Consider the following 26335-nt stretch of genomic DNA (forward strand, 5'->3'; position numbering starts at 1 on the left):
TTCTCTTTCAGGAGCTTGGGAAACAGCTAATAATAACTATTAAGTAACCAATGTGCACTTAGATATATGTGTATCATACAAAGAAAGGCTAAGAGACCTGGTTTTGATCAGTCTAGAGAAAAGCAGGCTCAGGGGAGACCTTAACACCATGTTCCAGTATTCAGAGTGGTTACAAAGAAGATGGAAGGCCCTTTTTACAGGGAGTCACATGGAAAAGACAAGGGGTAGGTAATGGGTACAAGTTACTCAAGCGAAGATTCCAGCTGGACACAAGAGGAAACTGAGAACAGTCAGCCACTGGAATAATCTCCCCAGAAAGTGGTGGATTCCCCAGCAGCAGACACTTTAAAGACTCAGCTGGACAGCGTGCTGGGACATCTAGTCTAGATCGTGCTTTGCCTAGAAAGGTTGGAACAGATGATCCTTGAGGACCCTTCCAACCTACTGTTCTATGACTCTATAATTATTATGTATTTCTCATTAGGTCATTTAGGGACAAAGTGAACACATCATTAGTAGAGATTCAGAATGCCATTTTTGTGAAGAAAAAAATTTTTGCTCCTTATGGTCAGATATATCTAAAAAGGTTTCCAGCCTACAAAACTGATTAGGAAAGCACTGCCTGCCATTGACAAATGTTAGTTGAAGAAAGACATCAAAAAGTTTATTTGCCATGTGACAGTAGTCCACCTAATTAGATTGCATTAGAAGACAGCTACAAATACTTTATTTACTTTTTTCTCCTGTCAGCCTGTTTTCCGGAGCTGCACTAGTTTCTGGAGATAGATACTGTGTCCTGTACAAACATGATAATGTCACTTTTATTTTAGATTTGTTTGTAGCTAAAGCTAGAGGAGACTATGGGAATTTTCCTACTAGGCTGCCATTATCACCCTCCTTTTACAGAAGGAACAATGTAATCACCTTTATTAAAGCCGTGTCAAAATCATATATTCAGAAGGGACCAATACTTGTGACTGTTCCAATTTCAGACTACCAGCTACAGAGTGCCAACACCTTTAAAAAAGATGTTTTTCATCTGGCAGATATTCAACACCTTGTTACAGCAGTGCTGCAGATTTAAACTCACCCTGTAACTATATATGATTACAGGATCAGCTATAAAAGAAGTTGAAGTAGTATGTAGCTGGGGTCAAAGTTCACTATGAATTGGAATCCTCTTATTCATGATTAAATATAATATGAAATTGTATCTTTACTGATGAGCCAAACCAACCAACCAACCAAACAAAAAAAAACCAAACAACAAACCATGAATAAAAATTCCTCTAGTATATCAAACCTACTTGAACTAATATATGAAATTTAAGACAAAGGTTACTTTACACAAGCTTTAAAACACATAGCCACTGAAAAACTATTTCTTAATAGAGATAAAAATTAAAATTAAATTTATGTAAATGGTATAAACTTTTAGACTATGGTCCTGAACCTGCACAAGTATAAATGTTTTTCTGTGAATAAGCAATAAGAAATTTTCCCCGTTTGACTGTAGTCATGTATGCTTAGATGGTTTCATTGTTGCTGTTGTTATTTTGTTTTTTCTGTCTCTCTAAGAAAATGGTGACACGTCAGAGCATTTTGGAATGTTCAAAATCACACTGAGGAGGAGATTGCCCTGGAAATACAAGGATCAAGTAATAACATTTACTGTTAATTGATCTAACTTTATGTCTATTGACATCCAATTCTTCAGAAGTTCACAAAGCATCCTGTTGTAATCCTGAGGAAAGCTTTTTTGTATATTCAAGTACTTAATTTAAGATTAACCTCTTCCAACATCCCCTCCAAAAAAATAATAATAAAAAAAAGCCTATGCATTCAGTTTCCATTTAGTGTAGAGAGACAGACATCTAAATGAAAATCTAGTCCCTCAGCTATTTTTCTTTCATACTCCAGTGAATGAATATGATGCTACTGTCAGGGCCCTGAGTACACCAGAAAGATCTACAAGCTCTTGCCTTGTTTCTTCAGGGTCTGCTGCCAGTGTTCAAGATCTGCTCTGATAAGATGAATCTTGGGTAAGATGTCTAGGAGAAAAGCAAAGTTATTGATGAAGAGCTTAGAGAAGGTTTGGATGGGGCTTCAGCCCCCTGACCTGGGAGCTGCACTGAAGCTCTGGCCCATGCCTAGGCTAGGTTGCCTGTGCTGGGACAGCCTTGCATGGCTGCTGTGACCTCCTGTATGGGCCTCTCCTGGCCTCAGTCCCCCACCCCAGCTTTGCTCCCTTTGTCAGGGCACTTTGGGGCTGCACTTGGGGGTGAGGTGACCCCCAGCTTCCCAAACCCTGCCCCTGCCCTGCTGCTCCCTGACAGCTGAAAAGCGATGAGGTTTTCATGTTTTGGATCCTCTACCATCTACATCAGCTGTGGTCCAGTTCACAGGTTTCCCAAAGAACTAATATCTTATGTCTCTGAGGCCTTAGGTACTCTGAGGCTGTAATGAAGATATAGGCACAGAAGAAATATACATGGAGTATGCCACTCCAGAGATTTTCAGGCAAAGATCCTTCCTGGTACCTTTTATGTTTAGGTGCCTGTGGGCAGACCAGATTGCAATCTGAAATAGGTGAGTTTCTGGGCATCTGAGATTCAATGTTAACAGAATTTTAATGGACGTCTTTCTAAAATCTAGAGAAAGTTTATAACACATAGGAAGTTCCCACTCTTAAGAGGTTTTTTATCTCTGGTTGTTTATTGCAACATCCGTTCCTAAATTTTTCTACACAAATGTTATCCACTCACTCAAATCAACAGAGGTTTCAGCTCCAATTTTAGCAACAGGCGTCCAAGGCTTCAAAGCTCAGCTCAAGGCAAGATGATAAGAACATTTAAAAAATAAGGTTTAAAAACTAAGCTACTGATTATCTATTTTGTTACATATTTTAAGAGTTTTCACTGTAATAAATTAAACATAAATGCAACAGGGACAAAATGCCAAGGATGGAAAAGGCACAAAAAGAAAAAATAGCAGTGGAAAAATGTAAGAAGTTCGCTGCCTCATAGCAGACCGGGACAGAACCAGAGATGATGATGTTATCAGGGTTCTCTCCTATGCTCTGAATGCAGAAAAAATTGTCAGGGTTATTAACAATGGATTAGGGTTAGCAACATGGCAAATCCCCACGTCCTGGTGCAAGAAGAGATTATGACCCTGGCTAACTAGGCTGAAGCTGGTCAGTGGGAGTGTGAACAGAGTGACACTGTATTGCCACTGCCATGGTCTGAGATCAGCCAAGCCTGCACTCACTGCTTTGCTAAATAATTCTCCATGAGCTCTCAGAAGTAAAACATCTAAGAGAGATGATAAATATATTAATTAAAATAGCTCAGGCAAAACAAGCATCTCTGGTAGGCCATAGCAATACACTTCTGCGGACACTGTGACATCCTCCAACACTGACAGAAGCCTGCAAGCTGAGAGCTTTATTTCAAGCAGTTGGTTAACATAATTTCTATCATTTTTCTGTAGTGTCATTTGATCACAGTTATATAGAAGTATGGTTATAAATTTGGGGTTGGGGAGGATTTACATTTTTTTTTAAGGCAACTACTTGACATTTCATAATTTAAAATTGAGATTGAAGAGAAACTGAGCGGAAAAGTCCTTGAGGAGTGGAGGTAAAGCACGAAGCACTGGTGAGACAGTGTGCAGCCAAGAGAACTGAAATGAAATGAGAAAATGGATGTTGGAGGCATGTGGAACAGAGGTCGTGGAGAGACGCAGACTGATTATAAGTGACTATAAGTGCTTCAGCAGTCCGTGGAATACCCTCTTTCTGCAGACTTGTAAAAGCGTGGAAGACACAAAGAAAATGGTTAAAATTTGGCAGGAGATAGTCCACCTAGATAGAAGTGCAGAGTCTTTAGACTCAGACTCCTTCCTTCTGCACCTGCAGTTTACTGAAGTTCTCCGAGATTTTGCATGGAAAAGATTAAATAATGTTTTGTTTGTTTAGAACTACCTAAAAATTACTCCACGTAGCCTTGATGATTGGCAAACGTGGGAAGTGTGAACTGTGCAAGTGCAACTTAAAAAGATGCATCCTTTAAATGGGAAAATGTAAAGTGTTTAGAAAACAGAAACTGTTGATGAAGGCCTACAGAAAATGGCCTTCAACTTGGACTAGTTTTAACAAGCACATTAACAGTCATTAAAAAAAGAATCAGAATATTTAAACACTGTTTTACAGCCTTAACTCTAAACCTATTATAATGCTTTCTTAATTTAATTTAAAATGTTGCAGTTGGAGAAGGTCACGCCATAAAAGAACAATTTCTGACAATCACTAGAAAAGAATTTACACAATTCCAGAGATAAATAACATCCATTCATTACGCTTAGTCCTGTGAAACTTTTAAATGCAGATATTAGAGTAGAATCCTTTTTTTATTATTATTTTTTTTTAATTCACTTTCTAGTTCTACACACCCTGAATGCTACATCCTTAACTGCTGTAAATCAGCTTAATTCCTGTGAGTCTCTGGCTCTAGCCCCTAGGTTTATGACACATGGGAAGTCTGCAACCATCAACAGATTAGTATAACTGCCACAGTGAAAGATAACTGATGTCAGTCTTTGAATGTCATATCACTAAACACACCCTTTTTTCTCTTCCATTTATGATGTGAAGCCTTTGCATGCGTTGAAAAAATAATGAGAAAAAAAAAAAGTCATTCTAGAAAGACAAGCGTATAAATATTTGAATGAAAAAATAAAAGGGTCATTCGAAGTAAACACGCCTATCTAAGAAACTCAGTATTTGACTCATATGTATTTAGGTGTACAATCTGTACAAACTGAAATTCAGTGTATTTATTTAAGGATGTATGTCTCTCTAGCATGAGAATAAAGCAATGGCATTATTGTTCTCAGCTAATTAAATCTGAAGACTTGAAAAAGGCCAGCAATGAAGACAGATATTACCCAAAACCACTGAAAGCAGAAATAGTTATGTCTAGATGACAAAACTATTTCCAATGTGAAGAAAGTAGTAAATGTACTTCTAGATGAAAATAGTACTTTAATATGATTCACATACGAACCAAAGAATGCCATTAATTTTTTTCATGAAGTATCTTAAAATATTTAAATTCTCACTTCTCAGAAGTTCACATGATTAGTGCACAAGACTGGGAAAGCAGAAGAACTAGTTATAGTCCCCCAGGAATGCATCTTCTCCAAGGCTGGCAGTCTCCAAGACCTCAGTGTATGCTCGGTGTCATCCTGCCTGCCTCCTCCTGCAAGCCAGGGGACCCACTGAAGCATTGACAGTGCCTCACATGGAAATAGTGGTCAAATGAATTAGCAATTCCTGAGTTCTGTTTCCCTAATGTGCAAAATGAGGTGTAAAAGTGTGTATTCCTACTAACTACTATAGATGACAGATTTTAGATTTCATATGTTTTAGGAAGAAATGGAGTGCTTCTGTCAGGCAGCCTCATTTTTTACTCCAGACAAGTCACAGCACATCCTCTAGTCTGAGGAAAACCCACAACAGATGCTTCAGCCGGGTGTGGAAAGACAAACACAGAGTCATCTCACCTAACGTCAACCGTGTGACATTTGAACGTCCCAGCTAGGTGATGGCAAGCGGCAGTCACCTTCTTAAGGCAGTTCACGCCTTCCAAAAATCGGTCCTGCAGCAGACGGTCCTGGAAATGCCCGTCTCTGCTGACTATGGGGAAACTCAGAGGACCCCTCAGGCTGCTCGGATACAACCTGAGGTTGCTGAAGTTAGGTGACGGGCATCCCACCAGCCGCCTCGAAGGTCGGAGCAACTCTGTGACACGTGCAACGATCCAGCTGAAGCCGGGACGGAATTTTTTGACCAAAATGCCCTCTTTCAGTCTTCCCCATTTATTTCTTTTCGGTGCAGGATCGCTTGGCAGCGGAACACAGCGGTGGCCGCCCTCTTTACCCTCCCTTCCCCCAGGGAGCTCCGCCTCCCCACACCGAGCCGCCGCTGTGCCGCGGCTCCGGGGCCCCTTCGTGATAGCAGCAGCGGCGGCGGCGGCGGCGGCGGCGGCGGCGCTTGCCGGCGTCACTGCTCGGCCGAACCCCATCGCCGCCACCACTGGGCGCCGCGCGGCGTGTCCAATGAGCGGGGCCGGGGCGGGCTCGGGAGCGGCGCCGCCGGTACTTAGGCTCGCCGAAGGGGCCGGGCAGCCCACAGCGGAGCGGGGCTGCACAGGCGGAGAAGCGGGGCGTGCAGTGGGGGAAGGACTGGGCTCGCTTCCTCTGCAGCGCCCATGGGGACAGGACGACTTTAAAGGAGTTTGGGGAGGGGTTCTGGCGCTGGGCGACCACGGGTACGGAGGGGAGCGAGAGGGACCACGGGGTGGGGGGCGCTGATCGCCTGCTCTTCGCCTTGCTCCTTGCGTGGTCCCTGGCGGGCTGCAGGGATCGGGCGGGCAGGGGTGGCAGGTCCGAGGCTGTGTGCTCCTCCAGCCGCCCTGTCGCACGCAGTGCTGCCCAGCGCGGCTCGGCTCGGCAGAGGGAAAAGCTCAGGACCCTATGAGGCAGGCCCACTTACCCCGGGAGCCCTCTCGTCTTGCGGAACGGGGGCTCCCGGGCCAGTTCCGTCCCCTCGCGCAGAGGTGGCAGGCGGCGTCAGCTGCCTTCTTCCGCGGCGGCGGGAGCCGGGCGCTACGGGACCGCGGGGCGCAGGCAGCCACGCACGGGGAGATGGGGCTCTACTCTGCCCGCTCACCGAGGGCAGGGGGAAGAATCCGCACTAGGAGTTACTCGCTTGCGTGCGGGGGGAGGGATGAAGGCTTAGGGCGGAATCGCTGAGATCTTTTGTATGTGCACTGATTATCTTTTTTTCTTTCATTTTTTCCTTGTTCCCCTTCCCTTGTTCTCTCTATCCCTGCTCACCCCACCCTTTCTTCAGATCCGGCGATTCCTGCCCTCGCCTCGCCCTGTCATTGATGGGAAATCAACTGGATCGCATCACCCACCTGAATTACAGTGAGCTGCCGACCGGGGACCCCTCGGGGATCGAGAAAGACGAGCTGCGCGTCGGGGTGGCTTACTTCTTTTCGGATGAGGAGGAGGACCTGGACGAGCGAGGCCAGCCAGACAAGTACAGCGTGAAGGGTTCCGGCAGCCCTGACCAGGAGACGCCCACCCACCACCTCCACCACCAGCTGGTGCTAAACGAGACCCAGTTTTCTGCTTTCCGCGGCCAGGAATGCATCTTCTCCAAGGTCAGCAGCGGCCCCCAGGCTGGGGACCTCAGCGTATACTCGGTGTCAGCCCTGCCTGCCCTCTGCAAGCCGGGGGACCTGCTGGAGCTGCTCTACCTGGGGCCGTCGGAGCACCCGCCGCCGCATTGGGCAGTTTACGTGGGCAGTGGGCAGATCATCCACCTGCACCAGGGGCAGATCCGCCAGGACAGCTTGTACGAGGCGGCCGCGGGCAACGTGGGCCGGGTGGTGAATAGCTGGTACCGGTTTCGCCCGCTGGTGGCTGAGCTGGTGGTGCAAAACGCCTGCGGGCACCTGGGCTTAAAAAGCGACGAGATCTGCTGGACTAACTCCGAGAGCTTCGCCGCCTGGTGCCGCTTCGGGAAAAGGGAGTTCAAAGCCGGGGGGGAGCTGCAGGCTGCTGCCGGCACCCAGCACCAGCAGCAATACTATCTCAAGATCCACTTGGCAGAGAACAAGGTGCACACAGTGAGGTTCCACAGCCTGGAGGATCTAATACGCGAGAAGCGCAGGATCGATGCCAGTGGCAAACTGAGGGTGATCAAAGACCTGGCTATAGTGGATGGGAAGGAGTAAGGAAGAGCAGGGGTACACGGCGATCTTCCTTCTGCCCTGCCCGGGGAAACCAGCCTGCCACAGAAACAGGAGGCTGCACCCTCTTTCTGTGGGACACGACTGGAAGCAGGATCCATGGCAACATTCCAGAAAACCAGCATTCTTTGCACCCATAGCCAGTATTTTGTTTGGCTTTTAATAGCATTAATGCTGAAAGAGCAAGAGAGAGGAAGAAAAGAGGGGGGAAGTGCAGGAAGGCTGTTCTCAGAGTATGTGGACAAAGTCTCTCCTGTTGATCGATGTTGACCATTCTAGCAACACACCAATAAAATTTCAAATTGAAATTTTTTTTTAAATTTTTATTTCATGGCTTTAATCCATGATGAGTTTTGAACAGCTGGGGCCGTGGATGTGGATTTAGCTAAATGAGTTTCTAGCTAATATTTGCCTTGCAGCCAACCAAAAGCATCAATCATACTTTGCTAACTGGGAGGGGAAGGGAGTTGGGGTTGGGGGGACAAATGCCTCTTTCTTTTGCTTCTCAGCACTGTTGTTTCAGACTGTAGCTGCAACCCAAATTTTGTCCTAGGCAACTCTGGCAAAATATTAACAGGGGAAAATGCTTCCATGTTTCTGCTTGAAATCTATCACATTTAAAGTATTTGTCTTCTTTGCTTTCTGTTTGCAGCTCTCTGCTAAATGTCATCATAATGCATAAGCTCTTTCCACCTCTTCCCTCCTCCCATCTTCCCTTTTTTTTTTTCCTTCTTTTTTTCTTCTGTAGAAAGTTGGGGAGCAGCTATTTTCCTGAACTAAGTTAATTGATTAAAAGAAGTGGTGTATCTTGGAGAACAGTACACTGTGTTGCTCCTCAGAGATCCAGCCTCTAGGATCTCACGCCTGAGCTGTGGATTTGTATCGCTGTAGTGATTCTCACTGCACCACTGCTTCAATACCTCTTCGTACATAGGTCAATAGAATCCTGCAAGAAACAAATAGGTTTGAATTCTGCATGTTGCCTCTTTGAACCAGCAATTCATTGCATACTTTCAATTCCACTTAAAGAAAATAGATGTAATGTGGCCAAGTTCATCTTGCGTTTCAAATTCTAAGCAACTAAAAAATCCTGTTCAGTCAAAGTTCAGAAGTCCACAGCTGCATTTAAAAGATGCCTTTTAATGTGATGTGAGCAATGCCTTGTCTGTATTTCAGATCCTATTCACTCATTGGTTAATTCTAAGTTTTGAAGTGAAAGATCAGAGTATTAAATATATATTAAAAAATCTCAACATGGTAAGTATACTGGGGCATTTCTAGAGTCTATTATTTTTAATTATTCTTGAGCTGCATACAACTTGTGATAAACATTTTGTCTCTGCATGTTTCAGTACTGGAAAAAAAAATGCATTTGTTTTTGTCCCCTCTTCCAACATCAATGTCAGATGGCAGAACAGAAGTAATATCCCTCTTCTGTGTATACAATACACACCACCCCTTATCATTGTACTGTGTCCTGGCTCCTTTTGTTATTAAACAATGTCATAAGCAACACTGTTGCAATAGTAATTTCATTTCTGCAAAGCATTTGCCTTCTATAGCTGAAGCTGTGAGGGTGGAGTGTACTTCATTATAATAAAAGTGTCAGCATAAATATCTTTGCTTTAAAAAAAAAAAACAAACCAAACCCAAAAAACAACAAACCAGAAAAATTGAAAAAAACCAACCAGCCACAAGCTGCACCCTTTCAGTGAAGGTCATCAAACTGGCACTGGTTTGCTGTTACACTTGGCAAAGTTATGTGGTAATAGGCAGTGTTACTTTTACCCCCTCCTCTCCACTTAAGTATCTTGGTTAGTACAGCACAGGGTAAAGGTGTGAAAAATGTGAATTGTTATTACTGACAAATTTCTGCTGAAATAGCCTCAAATCGTAACATACGTTACAAATGTGTAATATTTTAGCTTTATATTAATAGTTGCTTTCTGATAATGATAGCTTTCCGTGACATGAACTCTACATAGTATTTGTGTATCTCAATTGTCATACTGTGTTAGATCTCCTAAATTGTTCATTAGAACTGTTTTCCCTACATCACTTGGTGAGGGCACTGTGGGATTGCAGAAAGGCACTGGCTTTACATCCAAGGTACTTAAAAAAAATCAAACTTAAGTGGTAGGAGAAGGAAGGGTTGGCAAAAGTATTTTAATTTTCCCTTATAAAAAATATGCATTCCAGAACTGCAGTTGCAAGAGACAGGGAGAATTACATGAAAAGGTAATAAATGACAGAATGTTTGTGAAGGCAGGAAGAAAGAATTAGAGTCACATTATTTTTGATATCTTTTTTTTAAAATTACTCATAGATTAATAATATAGAATTAAGAGGATCCCTGCAAGAACAGCATTGCAACGTCCTGACTAGTGACAATCTGAAATATACTGGCTTTAAACTTTTCACTGTGCTTTCCAAATACTCCATCACTCTAAACAGCCATTTTAACCCTTGGGGTTTTTTTGTAATGATTTACTAATCTGGTTCATAAACACAAGAATTTTCCTTGTTTTACCTTGCTAGATGTAGAATGGTGTTTTGTACTATGTAAAGGAAGTGATAATAATTAGTCTGTGCTTACTTATTCAAGCTGTGTCAGATGTCTTTGGCATCACTCCAGACTTGTACAGATAAAGGTAACAACAAATTTAAGACCTTATTCCTTTGCATAAGGTCTGGAGAAAATACTGGAGATGCTCGCAGATGCTGTTAACTTAGGGTATAGTATTGCCATGACTATGTTCAAGTAGCAGTCTGTTATTGAAAACAAAGATACCCATACAGATTCTAATGGCTTTTTCTTCTGCTAGATTTCAGCCCAGTTACTGACAGCAATCCGGTCCTGATTCATTGAAGGTAATGGAAAGGCTCTTACTGACTTCAATGACCTTTGGATCAGATTTTATTGTTTAGGAGGTGGTTAAAATTTGTGGACCTTGAGAAGAAGTGAGATTTAAGATGGCATTTCAGAAACCAGAAGGGCCACCTTTCTGAGATAGGAAATGGTAGAAGTGGGCAATACTGTGGAAATAAGGGAAGAAAACTAGTTCTGAAACAGGCAGTGCTAATCTGAGATGGCAGTAGGGAAACAGAGAAAAAAAAAACAAGTGAAAAATGGATATAATGGCTTGTTCAGTGCCTCGAAACAAGAAATGTAAGGCAAGGGGAGCAGTCAGCTGCGAGAAAGGCAATGATGCGAATGACTGACAGGTAAAAAATGTAATGGATTATACTCATCTTTCAGGATCAGTGACCTTCCTGAGTTAACATTTCTATTTCCAGCAGTAAAGATATTGACAAATTATATTAAATCTGTGGAATCTGTTTACATTTTTCAGTCTAGCTACCTAGGGTAAATATTTATATCTCATTCATTGCTCTTGAAGTACTGACTTGTAACATGACTGCAACGTTAGGCTACTATGCACATTTTTCATTTGTGTCATGTTTCAAGTTTTCTGTTAGCTATTTGGATAACAGTTTTATAGAATCACTTTCGCTTGGGTAGGATTTTCCTTGTCTTTTGAAAGTGTAATCTTCTGAATTGTTTTGAGGCTAACATTTTATTAAAAATTCAGTTCATGTCCTCTTGAAACAGAGAGCTTTTGTGGAATGTTTTACTGTCATGACCAGAATGTTTGCTGCTTATTGGCTGTGCACATAAGTAGAGTATTGTAGCAAAATAGTTTTTGTCACTGTCAAAATTTGTCTCCATTGGCATCTTTTGTTTCCAGGTTACTTTGTTTTCATTTGTTAGGACTTTTTTCCCCTTTCAGGTCATTATGGTTATAAAGAATGAAAAACAAATAAAAATCCCCCAAACAAAACCAATCCCCGAAACAACCTCATAGCTTATTTTTTAGGGCGACATGCTGTCAATCCATATGGGGATTTCAGATTTAAAGCAGGGTGTAACAAGGTGCAACATTCAAGGTGTGACAAAAAGTGGCCGTTGGTCTGTGCTAGAGTATGCACAGTGTTAATTATCCTGCCTCATTTCATTTTAGTGTCTTTCATATTCAGGTGATGTGCAAAAATCTGTCGGAGTTTATAGACCTGTATATATGATGTGTTAAACATCTTTAACTCCAACCAGTGTTCGCTGGGGTTGAGGGAATGCTCAATCTCTCTCAAGACACGCAGCATCTTGTGGGTTCAGGCCTGCTCGATTCCCAACCGGGTGTCTCCAGCTACAGAGGAAGTTGGCTGGGATAGTTGATGTTGGTTTTAAGCTTTAGTTACTTTCTGTGAAAGATTTCTGCTAGAGTAGTTAAACACGGTTCTGGCCATAATTATACCCGTCTGTGACTGAAAAGTTATGTTGCTGCTTATGTTGTGCAAACAGTGTGTTTTATGCAGTATAACCCAGGAGGAAGATGAAAGTCCTGGTCCCAAATAATTAATCCAGAAATATGTAAGGAGGTATGATGGGGCTTCCATGCTTAGGGCTGTTTCACTGCAGAATTAGGATTTAAAGGATAATAATAACGACTAGAGTGTGATCGAGTGCTGCGGTTATAGTTTGTGAGTGTCAGTGTTTCCGCATCAAGTCTGGAATTTATTTGCTTAGTTTGTTATTTTGAAATATCTAACTTCTCTGTACTTGGAGTTCAGATTTGACATGTAAAACTGCTCTGTGCTCATGAATCCTCTGACACAATTCTAGTTTAATCTGTCAGACTTTTTTTACAGTTTTATTGTAAAGAAAATTAATGAATACTGAGATTAGATATTTTACTGAACCGCTTGTAAATCAAAAAGAGGGTAGCATAATGTTGAGTTAGAGAAAGAAAATTAAATAGGAATCTTCTGTTACTTGGAGTATCAGTGGATTTACTCTTCATTATATAGATATAATCTATACAGATATAAACTACCAGTACTGTATATTTTTTTAAAAAGTGGTTGTGGCACTCTGCATTATCTCTTTTGCTTTTGCAAAACTTTTGTCTTGTCTAAATCATACAAATCCCCTGTGAAGTGCTGGGTTTTTTTGTATATTGAAATGCCATCATGCTATTGAAATTAACAGTTTAACCATATTTACCTTTGAGAAATAAACTAAAATTTGTCTTTTTGTATTTTATCATTGAGCAGCTAGTAATATGGACTTTCATTTCTTAATTTTAAATAATTTGCATCCAGCATAAACATTTTCAGGTGGATACATCTAGAGGAATCATAGAACTTCCATCAGCAGAGGCCATTCAGGCTGTGATTATGCTTTTATATGGTGACATTTTTTCTCTTTGTTTTTCATATTTTTATTTTTGGGCTTTGGAACATTTCTGATTTTGCAGATGATCCATGCATATAAAACTGCTTTTCTCTTCAAGTATTTGCAGGATCAGGATCTTTAAAATAAAAGAAGATCTACCCCCTTCATATGGCATTTACTTTGGACTAAAATCAAGCAGTAGGACTAGCCAGAATCAAGACCTCAGCATCAACCTCCTATAGAATTAATGAAAGGCTCACGTGTGAGATGTCTACAAGAAGGGCCTTAATTGCATAGTCTTACTTGTACATATTGTAATCATCTATGCAAATTGACATTTTCCTAGGTAAAGTGGGTTAGTGCTTTCCAAACATCCCTTTGACTTTCTCTTGTGTGGCTGTGTTGGGCACAATAGAAAATCAGAGTTTAGTGTACAGGCTTGAGCCTCTGAAGTGCTGTAGAGCCAATATTTCCAGCTATTTTGACAGGAACTCAGGTGGAATTTGGAACCAATGTGGGTACAACAGAAAAGTGTGGGAGAGTTTGCAGTTAAGTGTCAGGCTGTTCAAGGAAGATGTTTAGAGCTAAGCTTGAAATTCTGTTCTTTCTCTTCTACAAGGTGCATGAGGGTGAGTAACCGTGCACCCATCTTACATAAAACCATTAACACTTTGGAGATCCATGCTACTGCCTAGGCAAAATAGGGTGAGTAAAATACGCAGTGTCTCCTCAAATAATTTTTCAGTTTAAACACTGCTTGGATAGAGTGGCGTTGGCAATCTATTTTGAAAAGTCATATTTTTAAGCTCCTAAGCTAAGCAGCATAATGCTTATAAATGGGAGACCTCAGTAATCCTTCTTGGTAATTCCTGTACAGTAGAGGTAAGAGCTTGTTCCCAGCTTGTGTAAATAAAATAGAAACCTCAATTTAAGAAAATTGTCATGGGGTGGAGTTTGCAAATAAATGAAACTATCAAACCCCAGGTTTAGTTCTGACATGACACTATCACTGCTGCAGATAAACAAATGGCAAATATCTAACAGCATAAATAAATACAAACTGCTGCATTGTGACACTTACAGCAGAGTATTTTATGCCACAGAAGGAATATTCCTTGTATGTTATTCAACATGAGTAAACGTATCACAATCTGGTCTCAAAACAGATCTTGTTTTCCATATGTTCCTATTGTTTCCATATGCCCTTTCAGTCAGCTGTAAGCAATATAAAAAATGAGCCTGAAAAATATATTAATTGTTTGTAAATATTTAAACATAAATTTATATGCATATTGATATATAACTAATAGGTATACTTGTATATATGTATACATATGCATACCGTGTGTATCTATATTATGCATACACACACACAAGAAGTCTTGACTGTTTTGTTAGTTTTGGCAATAAATGGCAGTCATTTCAATATCTATATTACTCGTGCAACAGATGAGTACCCAAGACTTTACTGACTGGATTTTAACACTATTCAAGTATTTGTTCTTTAAGATATACCATGGTCTTCTGACATGAAAAGAAGTGAGTTAAATATGTGGGATTTGACATATTGCTACTTACTGGAGGAAAAATATAAAGGAGCACTACTTGCAATAATGTAGTACCCTTTTAGAATGAACTATGCTGCTACTGACTTGTGTATTTATAAATAAAAGAATGCTCCAGTGAAGTATCCATCCATCTTTCTTTCTGGCTATTTTAATGGATAGTGCCACAAATGTTTTTCCATAATTTGAATGTTTTTCCCCTCACTGTAATATTTTTGAAGCATAACACTGAAATTAGCTATGTTCTGTTGTTCAGTCATGCTCAACCATTGTTGCATAGTTGCTTCTAAGTAAAGGGGTGGCTGGCATTGATATTTCTTGATTTTTCTCATCTCTTTCTTTGAACTGATACATATATTTCAAAAGCTAAATGGTGGGACTTTGAAAAGCACTTAGTATTGATTCGACTCTCCCCATTGAACTCATTGATGAACTTGCACCAAAGTTATTTGGGCCACAGTTAAGCTAACCCTGACTGCTTTCAGAAATTTTACCTAACAGATAAAGGGTGAAAATCAGTTCTATCAAGACCTGCAAGTGCTTTGTGTAGACTGGATTGCTGAGTCTTTGACAGATGAAATTTCATTTCAGGAGCTAAAATAGCTGAGTTATTCCATGTCCTCACCCATGAAATTTCTGTCTCATCTGATAAAAGATTATGGATCTTTTTACCTATCAAAAATTATTCCTCCTCATCAAACCATGCATGAGTGATATAAAGCCCTTTTCCATGAACAAGCCCATCACTAGAAATCACTGTTACAGAGACTGTCAGAACTGAATCCTTGCTCAGAAAATACTGTCATTTCCATAGGCTGTGGAAGAAAAAGAATTTACGCACGTGGCTTGCTAAAGTCCATTAATAAAACAATTTTATTGAATTAAAGAAATAAATATATTTCTGAAGGTAGATCCACTATAACAAAATATGGACCACTGTAACATTGCTGGTAATTAAAACATCTGAGCAAGCATCAGCAACAGTTACTTTTAAGACACTTGGATTGCATGTTTACATCTTCATTGAACAGAGGTATGTTAGATGAACACAAGGACCTGTCAATGTTTATCATAGAACTATATATATATGCTAATATGACACAACCCTTTTTTATGTTTAAATTCAAACCTAGTCATGTGATACATCTGCCTACCTGACAGGCTTTCTGAATTAGTATTTAAAGCCTGTGCTGACTTCATACCATTGATTCCTCAGTTAGGTGTAATCAAAGGTCATTAATATTGAAAAGTTCACTTTAATTGGCCGATTGACTCATTTTAATTATGGCAATATAAAAGAGTGTCAGGTGCTAGACCCCTTCACAAAGAGTCAGTTAATATGCAGGTTCATCCTGGCAGTAATATTGCCTGGGTCCCATTAGCACTAGCTAAAGGCTGTAAAAGAGTTTCCTACTTCTTTATGTCTTTCAAGTTGAAGGAATAGGGGCAAAAAGATTGGCAGAAGAAAGAGGTTCTGAAAAAAAGTCATGCTCAGCAGAAATCTTGGGCTGTTCTTTTATGCTTTGTATACAGATAAACTCAGAAACATGTAGGTAAAACTTGCTCTGTGTAGGAGCACCAATTACAAGAATTACACCCTTTAAATTTCCACGTTAGAAGCCTGCATAGGTATACTGAATACAAAAAAGAAGATAATCTGCTTTGCTATTTCACAGCATGCTAGTAACTTCTGTTAATCCATAGGAACCCAAAGTTGAATTCACCATCTGCTCTTAATGTACCCCAAGAGCAATGTCAAATGTTTGCATACTACAAGAGATATCAGTACTGAAAGCCTATCTTCAATTTCATTCTCCTATATCCTTATTTTCATACATACCTTTGAGCTTTTGACGTCGTTCCCAAGAATAATGTCCATGATAAGGTGAATGGAAATAAAGCAGGAATATAAAATGTCAGAGGTGGATAGGAGGATGACCATGAGCCAGCACTGTGCCCCTGTGGCCAGGAAGGCCAATGGCATCCTGGGGTGTATTAGAAGGGAGGTGGTCAGTAGGTCAAGAGAGGTTCTCCTTCCTCTCTACTCTGCCCTGGTGAGACCACATCTGGAATATTGTGTCCAGTTCTGGTCTCCTCAGTTCAAGAAGGACAGGGAACTGTTAGAGAGAGTCCAACGCAGGGTGACAAAGATGATTAAGGGAGTGGAGCATCTCCCTTATGAGGAAAGGCTGAGGGAGCTGGGTCTCTTTAGTTTGGAAAAGAGGAGACTGAGGGGTGACCTCATTAATGTTTATAAATATATAAAGGGTGAGTGTCACGAGGATGGAGCCAGGCTCTTCTCAGTGGCAATGATAGGACAAGGGGTAATGGGCTCAAACTGGAACACAAGAGGTTCCACTTAAATTGAGAAGAAACTTCTTCTCAGTGAGGGTGACGGAACACTGGAACAGGCTGCCCAGGGAGGTTGTGGAGTCTCCTTCTCTGGAGACATTCAAAACCCGCCTGGACGCCTTCGTTTGTAACCTCATCTAGGTGTTCCTGCTCTGGCAGGGGGATTGGACTAGATGATCTTTTGAGGTCCCTTCCAATTCCTGATGTTCTGTGATTCTGTGAAATCTTATATGAACTAGTTTCAGACTAGTTCAAATTAGCTCAAACCCATGAAACTTAGTTTTGTATTAATTTTGCCCATAATGTTCAGTGCTTTATGATTATGCCTAGTCATTTGTGGTGCCTCATCTTCTCAGTACTTCACTGAAGACGTCAAACTGGTTATTTTTTCCAAACTATGTCAAACTTCTGCCACCTGAAAATGAAGCCCCTGAGCAGACTTCAGTCAGAAACTGAATGTTGAAGACAGCTTAAGTGGAGCTTGGAAAATATTACTCTCATATTTTAAAAACTTTTCATAGCTGTAAAATAAATCTTATAAAACATGGAATTAAATATTGTAGCCTACTAAACATTAAATAGGTCAGGATTTTTAAACATACAGGTTAACACGAGTGTATTTCATGTAAAAAAGGTAGCTGCTAAGCAGTTTATCTTAAAAATGAACCCATTATATCTTGAATGCAAGATGTAGAGCTTGAAAAGGTATTCCTTACATCTGAATCATTAGCTAATCTACCCCTTCTTGGTGAGGTTTCCTTTATCGTTCAAATAAATGTGTCTATGTATATGAATGCTTATGGGATCTCTGTTATTGCTTTTTGTGTGTGAGAATGGCTCTGTGTGATCACAGCTAACTGCTACAAAGATACTGGCATCTCTGTTATTTGTACATTGCATGTGATCATTAACTGTTAGCCAGGAAGAAGGCAGTAGAAAAAAATCAATGCAACTGTTGTCAGAGGAAAAATAAGACAGGGGTGATAGCAGTGGGAATGATCCTTCTGCAAATGACATTTCATCCAGTGTATGAACGGAAGGAATGTATAGCTGAATGATGCAAATGCAACATGGAATGAAGATAAAAACCAGTTCACCAGTTCTAGGACTTACCAGACACACAGACCAGTGTGTCGGATGTGGCACAGTGGAACACATAACAGTCTTCCCAATAGGGCCTGTATTATCGTATCAGCCCAAAATGATATTTAGAAACATCCTTGCAATTCCCATGGTGTCAGTGCCATCAGGTAATTTAAGTGTAAAAGTTGTAATATAGCCAATCAACCTAGCTTCTTATCTCTTTTGGTTAGTAGAGAATCATCCCATTTACTCTGAAATCTTGATGAAATGCAATGTTTTTTTACATAAAGATCTGCTTAATCTGATTTCAATTATCAATATAGACTGAACTTTTTCAATACTTAATGGGAAAGCAGTGTCCAAGCTGTTTCATTCTCTGAAGATGCCTGCATCTTCATTTGCTATAGGAAGTGTCTAGCATAGCAATGCTCTTAATTTACATACTGTAGTTAAGTAGGACAAAAACAGACTGAAAGACTCTGATTTCCCCTCTCCTCCAAATTTTTTCACCTGAAAGTTGTATATAAAGTCCAAGTTACTCATCTAAGCAGCAGAAAGAGAGCCACACTTTCAGAGGACAACTCATCCTATCTCAACACACACACTTCAAATGCCTTTCTCCCCCCTTGTTTAGTGTTTACACAACTAGGATTAACCTACTGCTGCAGTAACTAAGATGAGATTAACTGAGAGAAAAATTGTCCTGAAATTCTATACTTTCTTCTCTGCCACACTAATAAAACTTGATTTATTGAGTTGGAGAATGCTGTGTAATCCCAAAACAGTGACAATCTTAGAGAGACTGTACATAATTAATAAACCTTAGTATCTGACAAATAGGCAATTACACAGAAATTATGTCATAACTGTAAACAATATCCTTAAAAATTAAAAAAAAAAAAAATTGAAAAAGTTCTCCTGAATCGTTTGCCCAATTCTAATCACACACAGAGGAAAACCTGCTGCCCTCTGGTCAGTTTACAGAGCTCAGTCAATTATTTTAAGGATTTCCCAGGAAATTATTGCCACAGCATCTGGACATATTCAGTAAATTAAAAACAAATATTAATTACACAGCTATCCTTTCAGATGGCTCAATGCACTTTAGCTGTCTTTTATTTTCTCACAAAGGACCAACATACTGACATGTTAGTTAATTGAATGCTTGATTGAACAAGTAAACCTTATACTACACTACATCCTGCCAAATTTAAATTCTGGTGGCCTGCCAGAGGAATAGATTTCTGTTGTGAGAACCCACCAATGATATCTTAAAAAATGTTAATCTGATGGCTCATTTTAGAAGATCTGCAACTGATTTTAACTTTCATGAGGGAAAATAATGTGAGAGATGTTGTAAATGTAAAGTTGATTTCCATACTACTCAAATACTGTTAATGAAGTCTTCAAGTTTGTCCAAACAAAAAATCAGCACATTTTTATAAATTAATGTTTTATGCTAGTTATAGCAGACTCTGTTAAAAGAAAAAAAGAGCAGACACATTCTGTACTTGCTGAAAACTCTGAGGTGGTTGTTGACATTAGTCTTACCTTAATGTTAGGTAACATACCTGCAGACAGGCAGAAAAGACATGAATGACTAATATAGATTACATATTAAAGGATGTCTTGTGTTAGTGAGAAAAATAAGCATTCCAAAATTGTTAATCGTTACACAGAAATGGATCCTCTAGGATGTCAGGTAGGTAACCATACATGTACAAGCTTTAACACTTGTTGTGCTCTGTATTTTTATAGATGACAGGATGCCCAATCAGACAGAGATTCATTTGTCTTCATCAAAACTCATTTACTTAGTTATAGTGGTGGTCAGTACAGCCACAAGACAACAGACTGCATTTCAAGAGAATGAAGTGTATGAAATGAATGTAACCAGTTGTAATTAAGTTAATATATTTTAGGATTAACAGCTCAGCTGTTATTCAAAACGATGCTGAAAATTATTTGAAAGTGATGCAAGAGATTGTAATAGAGCTCTGAGAAATCTCAAAGTAAATTCTAAAGCTGAGGCCCTGATGTTAAGATAATGTAAACTGAAGGTAGGTGAATTAAAGACAGAGCTAAAGGCAGGCAGAAGACCCAAGTTTGATTTCTTTAACAGCACTATGATTTCTCAAGTACTTAATTGCTGTATTTTGTTCATATGTTCAAGGACTTATTAACTAGATTGTTGTTTAGTCTTTTGCAAGCAGAGGAGAGAGTTTGCTCCTCTGTAGCACATACTGTAGTCCATTGTCTAACATCATCTGCAAAAATTTTCTCTAACAGAATTTGTGCAATTCCTGCAATCTCCTCTACTTTATTACTGTGACATGGATTGTTGGAACACAGTCTGTGACTCAAGAGGGTATGGTGACACACAGAGTAGCTGTTCTGTGAAATCTATTTACATATAGCAGAAAGATTAGGTTTTTTTGAGGATTGGACATGGTTATTCAAGTGATCCTACTCTTATGGTACCAAATCAGTTTACTAGCTAGGGATATGTCATTGAAAAGTGTTATAAGAAACCAATCTTTCAGGGTTTGAAACTGTCAGTTTCTATTAGTGGCAGCATTCAATTAATTTCCCCATTTGTGTCTAGTACCTTTGAACTAATTGCCTTCCTGTCCTCAAACTTCAAAGTTAGTGTAGCTGTTGCTTTTCTTCAAAGGAAAGATAATCTTATATGTTTTGATGGAAATGCCATTTCATATTCTGTTAATGCAAATCTATTTGATAAGACTGGTGACCTGAGGGTGACTGCTTGATTCAGGCAGCAGGTGGTAGACCATTTGTACCCCTTGTCATGTTCTTAGATCAGCACATTCCACTCATATAAAAGCTGTAAACTTTCAAAGACTTAGTCTGACTTTTTAAAATCACAGAAACCTCGTCAGATTTTCTGAAGCAGAAAAGCTGGGGTTTTTTTCCCAATTCTGAAAGTTCTTTCTCCTGTTTGCAGTCCTGCCTTTTCCCACAGTCAGGCAGCTTTGGAATCCAGTGAAATGCAATGAAAACTATTTTCTGCTACAACTTTGTATGTGTAATTTTGACCCAGGCCTGAATAGTTGCAGAAGTAATTTTGTTGCAGACAGTAATTCCTTTCCTCTTTTGTATGTGAGCATTAGTCCATGAACATTCCATCTTACGTCACTTGTCCTGTCACCACTGGCTTACATCTGGAGTGATGGAAGATATCCCTAATGAAAATATTGTGTCACTATGCAGGAAATCATGGAAAAGTCTGAGTCATTAAAAAAAAAAATTATTTCTTGCATTCACTGTTAAAGCACCATTGTGGAAGGCAAAAGTCCTGTATTCTTGGACCTATTCCAAGTGCAGTTCAATACATATAAATAAGAAGCAATTGAATAAAATGCATGAACATAATCTGGAACCATGACCAGAACCCAAGACTATTTCTAGCAGCTGGAAGAGTTCAAGCTGAAGTCCATCAAAGTCAATAGATACCCTTTCATCCATTTCAAAGGTTTTTGAATGAGGCTCAAACTTGCTTCTGAAGCTCTCTCTAGACTCAGTTTGTCCTTGGCTATAGTTTATCTGTAGCTGCCATGGCACTGAACATGAAAGAAACTACTTAAAATGAGGAAGACATTGAAGTGCTAATATTGCACAATTCTCTAATATCAAAGGTGAATTTATGTAATAAAAAATTCTACCTTTCTGCAGGTTCTCTTCTTGACCTCTTGATTTCCCAGTATTGAATTTTAGGTCCTAGCTGACAAATTTTACAATGCTAGACAATGGCAGGAAGCACTTGTGTATCCTTGTTTTACTGCTCATCTATACTTTCTCAAGTTTTCTGTTATAGTATATGCTCTGATAGATCAAACACCATAAATAACTGTATCAAATGGCATCATATAATGACATTTCCTATCTAGAAAGACAGATGAATAAAGGATACACAGATTAAAACACTTAAATGCAGAGATATTAGGTGCTCCCTTGGTGAATTTCACACTTTCTAATGAAAATGACTGCCTGAGAAATTCCAACGTCACTTTATGGTCTCTGCTTAAGTCATTCCTCATGAAGCATAAAAAGTAGATCAGAGATAAAGCAGTGAATGAAACCGAAATATAATTTATAGTAATATAATTGGTACCAGTAATTTTATTCTAAGGCTTGACCTTTACTAAGGTTTTTTTCATTACTGGAAGTATTTACAAATACATTTAAATAATCCCATTTTCAAATAAAAAGTGATAATATCTATCCTTGGAAATATGCCGTAGCTAACATTTGTTTTATTAAATTAAACTACTTATTCATTCATTCATGCATTATGAGTGCATTTTAGAATAAGTTTTGAAAATACATATGATAAGTCAAATACTTTTGAAATCCTCAGCACTTTGATGAAAGCATCATTTCAATTGTAAGGAGCAGATATAATTAGTTTTGTTTCCTGCTTGCATTTGAGGATTAGAATGTATTAATAAAGAACCAATGTTTTTTTTTCTCCTACTTTCAGATATCACACTAAATTGCTAACAAAATAATTCTCTTCATAATGACTTCTGAAAATATGGTCATCTCTAGAGCTGGAAAAATAATGGTCTTAGTTCATTGGTGATTATGGTCATGGTATCAAAAACTAAGCTGGGTTAGTATTCACTTTACGTGATCTTCAAATTTGTCCCATTTACTCCATCAGGCATAAGCAGCACAGTTAAAGGTATTTAGGGTTTAGGGCATGTTGGATTTTTTTATATCACATGACAGTAATTTACATTGTGAAGGATTGTAAATATCCCCAAAAGAATAAACATTTTCTGTAGGATTTCTAGTTACTGGGCTTTTCATAAATACAAGTACTTCTATCAAAACTTGGTTTGTTGAGTTGCCTATTGTGATACAGTTTAATAGATAACAGTGAATAGCCTCCTACTCACATCACAGCAGTCTGCTTAAGATTCTGAAGACCAAATAGCAGCCATGCCATCTGCTCTTCTATTCACTAGAAAACATCACAGCAGACTGCATCTTGGGATTTATTGTAAGTCCTCATCCACTAGTTCTCTTCAGAGGGCTTTATAATCTACCTGATCAGCTAACTAGGCTTCTCAAGTTCTAAAATGTTGCAAATGTCTGCTCTGCAGTCAGCCTTACAGTTCATGATTCAGAATGACCTTCATCAAGACATCACTCAGTTGTGGAATGCCAAATTAGAGCTGATTTTTTTTCTTCCATACACCTGCATTCAAGACCCTGTTGTTAGAAACCATACTATCTTTGTAGTGGAGGGGAGAGGGAGGTAGGAGGGAGAGAAGTGCAAAGCAGAGTAACTAACTTTTATACTACAGCAACTTCCTAAACTGTTGTGATAGAAGTGGAGGAATAACCCTATGGATTCTCATGAAGAAGCTGAAATTGCTGAATGAATAAACTAAAACTACATGGAGCTTTCAGGGCAAAATAACATCAGTGGAATGAACACCAGACACTGTTTCTTGCCATCGCCTATTTTGCATGTGATGACATCAGCACTGGAGTTTCACCTTCGCCTGTTGGGTTTGACAAGGTTGCTTATTTTCTCCTTTTTCATGTGCATATGGTTCATTATCTTTAACTCTTGAGAGATTCTTGAAGGGAAAAAACAAACAAACAAAAAAAGGGGTGTGGCTGTAAAAATAGTAAATTTAATTTTGTCTTGATCTCTGTGTAGGTTGCCCCATGCTTTCACAGCATAAACTACTGATATCAACAACAACAAATAAAAACAAGCAAACAAACAAACAAAAAACCCCACTGACATCCATTTTTTGTGTTCCGAGGGTCTACGGCTTTTCTACTAAATTTCAATAGATCAGAGAGTCATCTAGTGGTCAAAAAAAGGAATTCTGAATTTATTTTCTACTCGGAAGGTGTCACTTGCACTCAGATCTTATGGACTGTCTCAGACACTGACAGCAAATGAGGCAACAGTGGGTGGAATGTTATTAGAATAAAATAAGAAGGGAGACAAAATGTATCCTCTGCTGCAGAAATAAAACAGTGCACTCACTCATGGCCATTTTATCATTAATGTCAGCTAAAAATTTGAGCATGACTGTATCAGCCATTTTAGAATACTGAAAGTCTTAGCTTGACCATAGAGAATATCCATGATTTGGTGGCACCAATGGCTTAATCTAAATTTTGTGTATCCATGTAACTGAAAGGTAGATACAATTCAGGGCAGAGAAATAAAGAGTCTCAAGAATTTATTTTTTCAGTTTCTTTCTGTAGCTACACAAAGCAAATCAACAAAAAAGTACTATGCATTTCCCCAGGTTATTAGTTTTTGTGATTTGACCTACTTTATGCCTAAACTAGGGGGCTGATTTACATCTAATCAACAAACTGTTGAGTCTATAAATTGAGCTTAAAATTTCAAACCTTAACAGCCAAATTTTATATTATTTACATTTATTTTTTAAAACAAAAGGTTGGCTTTTTTTTGTTTGGGGCTTTTTGTTGTTGGTTTTGGTTTTTTTTTTCTCTTATTAGATCAATGTATTTTTCTAACTCACTAACCCATCTTTATACAGTGGCCAACACCAGGGGTGGTAAGAGAATATGTAGAGATTTATAACCTTCTCTAATTTTAAAAAAGGCATACTATCCTTTCCACAGCACTCATTATAATTTATTGTAATTATGAACAGTCTGGAAAATTTGTAGAGGTCTGCTCACTCTTTATTTTCAAGTAAGTTCTTGTCTCAGCAGTATCTGTGTTTTGATATTGCCTGTTTCTCATGGAAAATCAATTCTTGTTCTATGATACAGAAAGACGTTCCCAATCTACTAAATCTACTTTTGATATATTACTAATGATTTTCTAACCTTAGTTTTTTCACCATGCTAAGAGAAACATGTGTTTTCATTATGAGTTTTCCTATGTCATTTTTGTGACTGATTTCTGAGCACTTCCTCTTTAGTAATGCTTTTCTTGAAACTGCTATATACCTGAGACAAATCTGTAAATATTCTTTACTAATTTGCATTGTGGTTTTTGTAAAGCTCCCTGTATATTGTAAAGCTCCCTACATTGTAAAGCTCCCTGCATACTGTATGATATTTTTTATGTATCATAATATCTTTGCTTTAAAAGCAAATTTGCTTGCTTAAAAGAAATTCCTAAGCAATCCTTAAATTCTTAAGATAGTTATTAAGATTCTTACCTGGTTTTATTTTTCTTCTACAGACTATAAATAATACTGATAGACCTTTCACATTATGTGACACAAATTTAAGACCAGTAGGAAAAGAACAGATGAAGTGGTTTGGAGAGGTAACTTACACAGTTGCTCTAAGTTCCACCAAAAGAAGCATGACCAGCAGGTCAAAAGAGGTGATCCTGCCCCTCTACTCTGCTCTCGTGAGACCTCACTTGGAGTATTGTGTGCAGTTCTGGTGTCCTCAACATAAAAAGGACATGGAACTGTTGGAACAAGTCCAGAGGAGGGCCACGAGGATGATCAGGGGACTGGAGCACCTCCTGTATGAAGACAGGCTGAGAAAGTTGGGGCTGTTCAGCCTGGAGAAGAGAAGGCTGCGTGGAGACCTCATAGCAGCCTTCCAGTATCTGAAGGAGGCCTATAAGGATGCTGGGGAGGGACTTGTCATTAGGGACTGTAGTGACAGGACAAGGGGTAATGGGTTTAAACTTAAACAGGGGAAGTTTAGATTGGATATAAGGAGGAAGTTCTTTACTGTGGGAGTGGTGAGGCACTGGAACAGGTTGCCCAAAGAAGTGGTAAATGCTCCATCCTTGGCGGTGTTCAAGGCCAGATTGGACAGAGCCTTGTGCGACACAGTTTAGTGTGAGGTGTCCCTGCCCATGGCAGGGGGATTGAAGGTAGATGATCTTAAGGTCCTTTCCAACCCTAACTATTCTATGATTTTATGATTCTAAGCAAATTGTTTTGTTATACTCCAACTAGAACTGTTGGATCATCTTATAAGGCGCTCTACTCAAGAATTTGGAAAATGGAGGTTAAATTTCAAATTAGTTCCAGATAAGGATTTTTTTTTCCTCTTACAGCAGTTTAAAATATTTTAAAGTTCTGTTTTCAGAGGAAAGCAATAAAAGAATTGCAGGTTTTCAATTATTAAAGGTTTAAAGAAGCTGTTAGGCCTCAATTAAAAATGGCTGCAGTAACTCATTGTTACAGAGAAATTAAAATAGCTGCAACTCATAAATAAGAGTGTAGCAAACTTGCCACATGAATTTGAATAATTTTTGTGATCACTTATGTCATACTCAA

At 39.2% G+C, this 26335-nt stretch overlaps 1 protein-coding gene across 1 annotated transcript; it reads left to right on the plus strand.

Moving 5' to 3' along the window:
- Positions 1-6615: 6615 nt before the first annotated feature.
- LRATD1 (LRAT domain containing 1) lies at positions 6616-7808 on the plus strand (the record flags this gene model as incomplete). Its single annotated transcript, XM_080616302.1, has 1 exon — positions 6616-7808. The coding sequence occupies exon 1, from the start codon at positions 6954-6956 to the stop codon at positions 7806-7808; it is 855 nt and encodes a 284-aa protein (XP_080472428.1). The 5' UTR covers positions 6616-6953.
- Positions 7809-26335: the final 18527 nt, after the last annotated feature.

This window comes from Psittacula echo (genome assembly GCF_963264785.1).
Source record: "Psittacula echo genome assembly, chromosome: 4".
NCBI classification, from domain to species: domain Eukaryota; kingdom Metazoa; phylum Chordata; class Aves; order Psittaciformes; family Psittacidae; genus Psittacula; species Psittacula echo.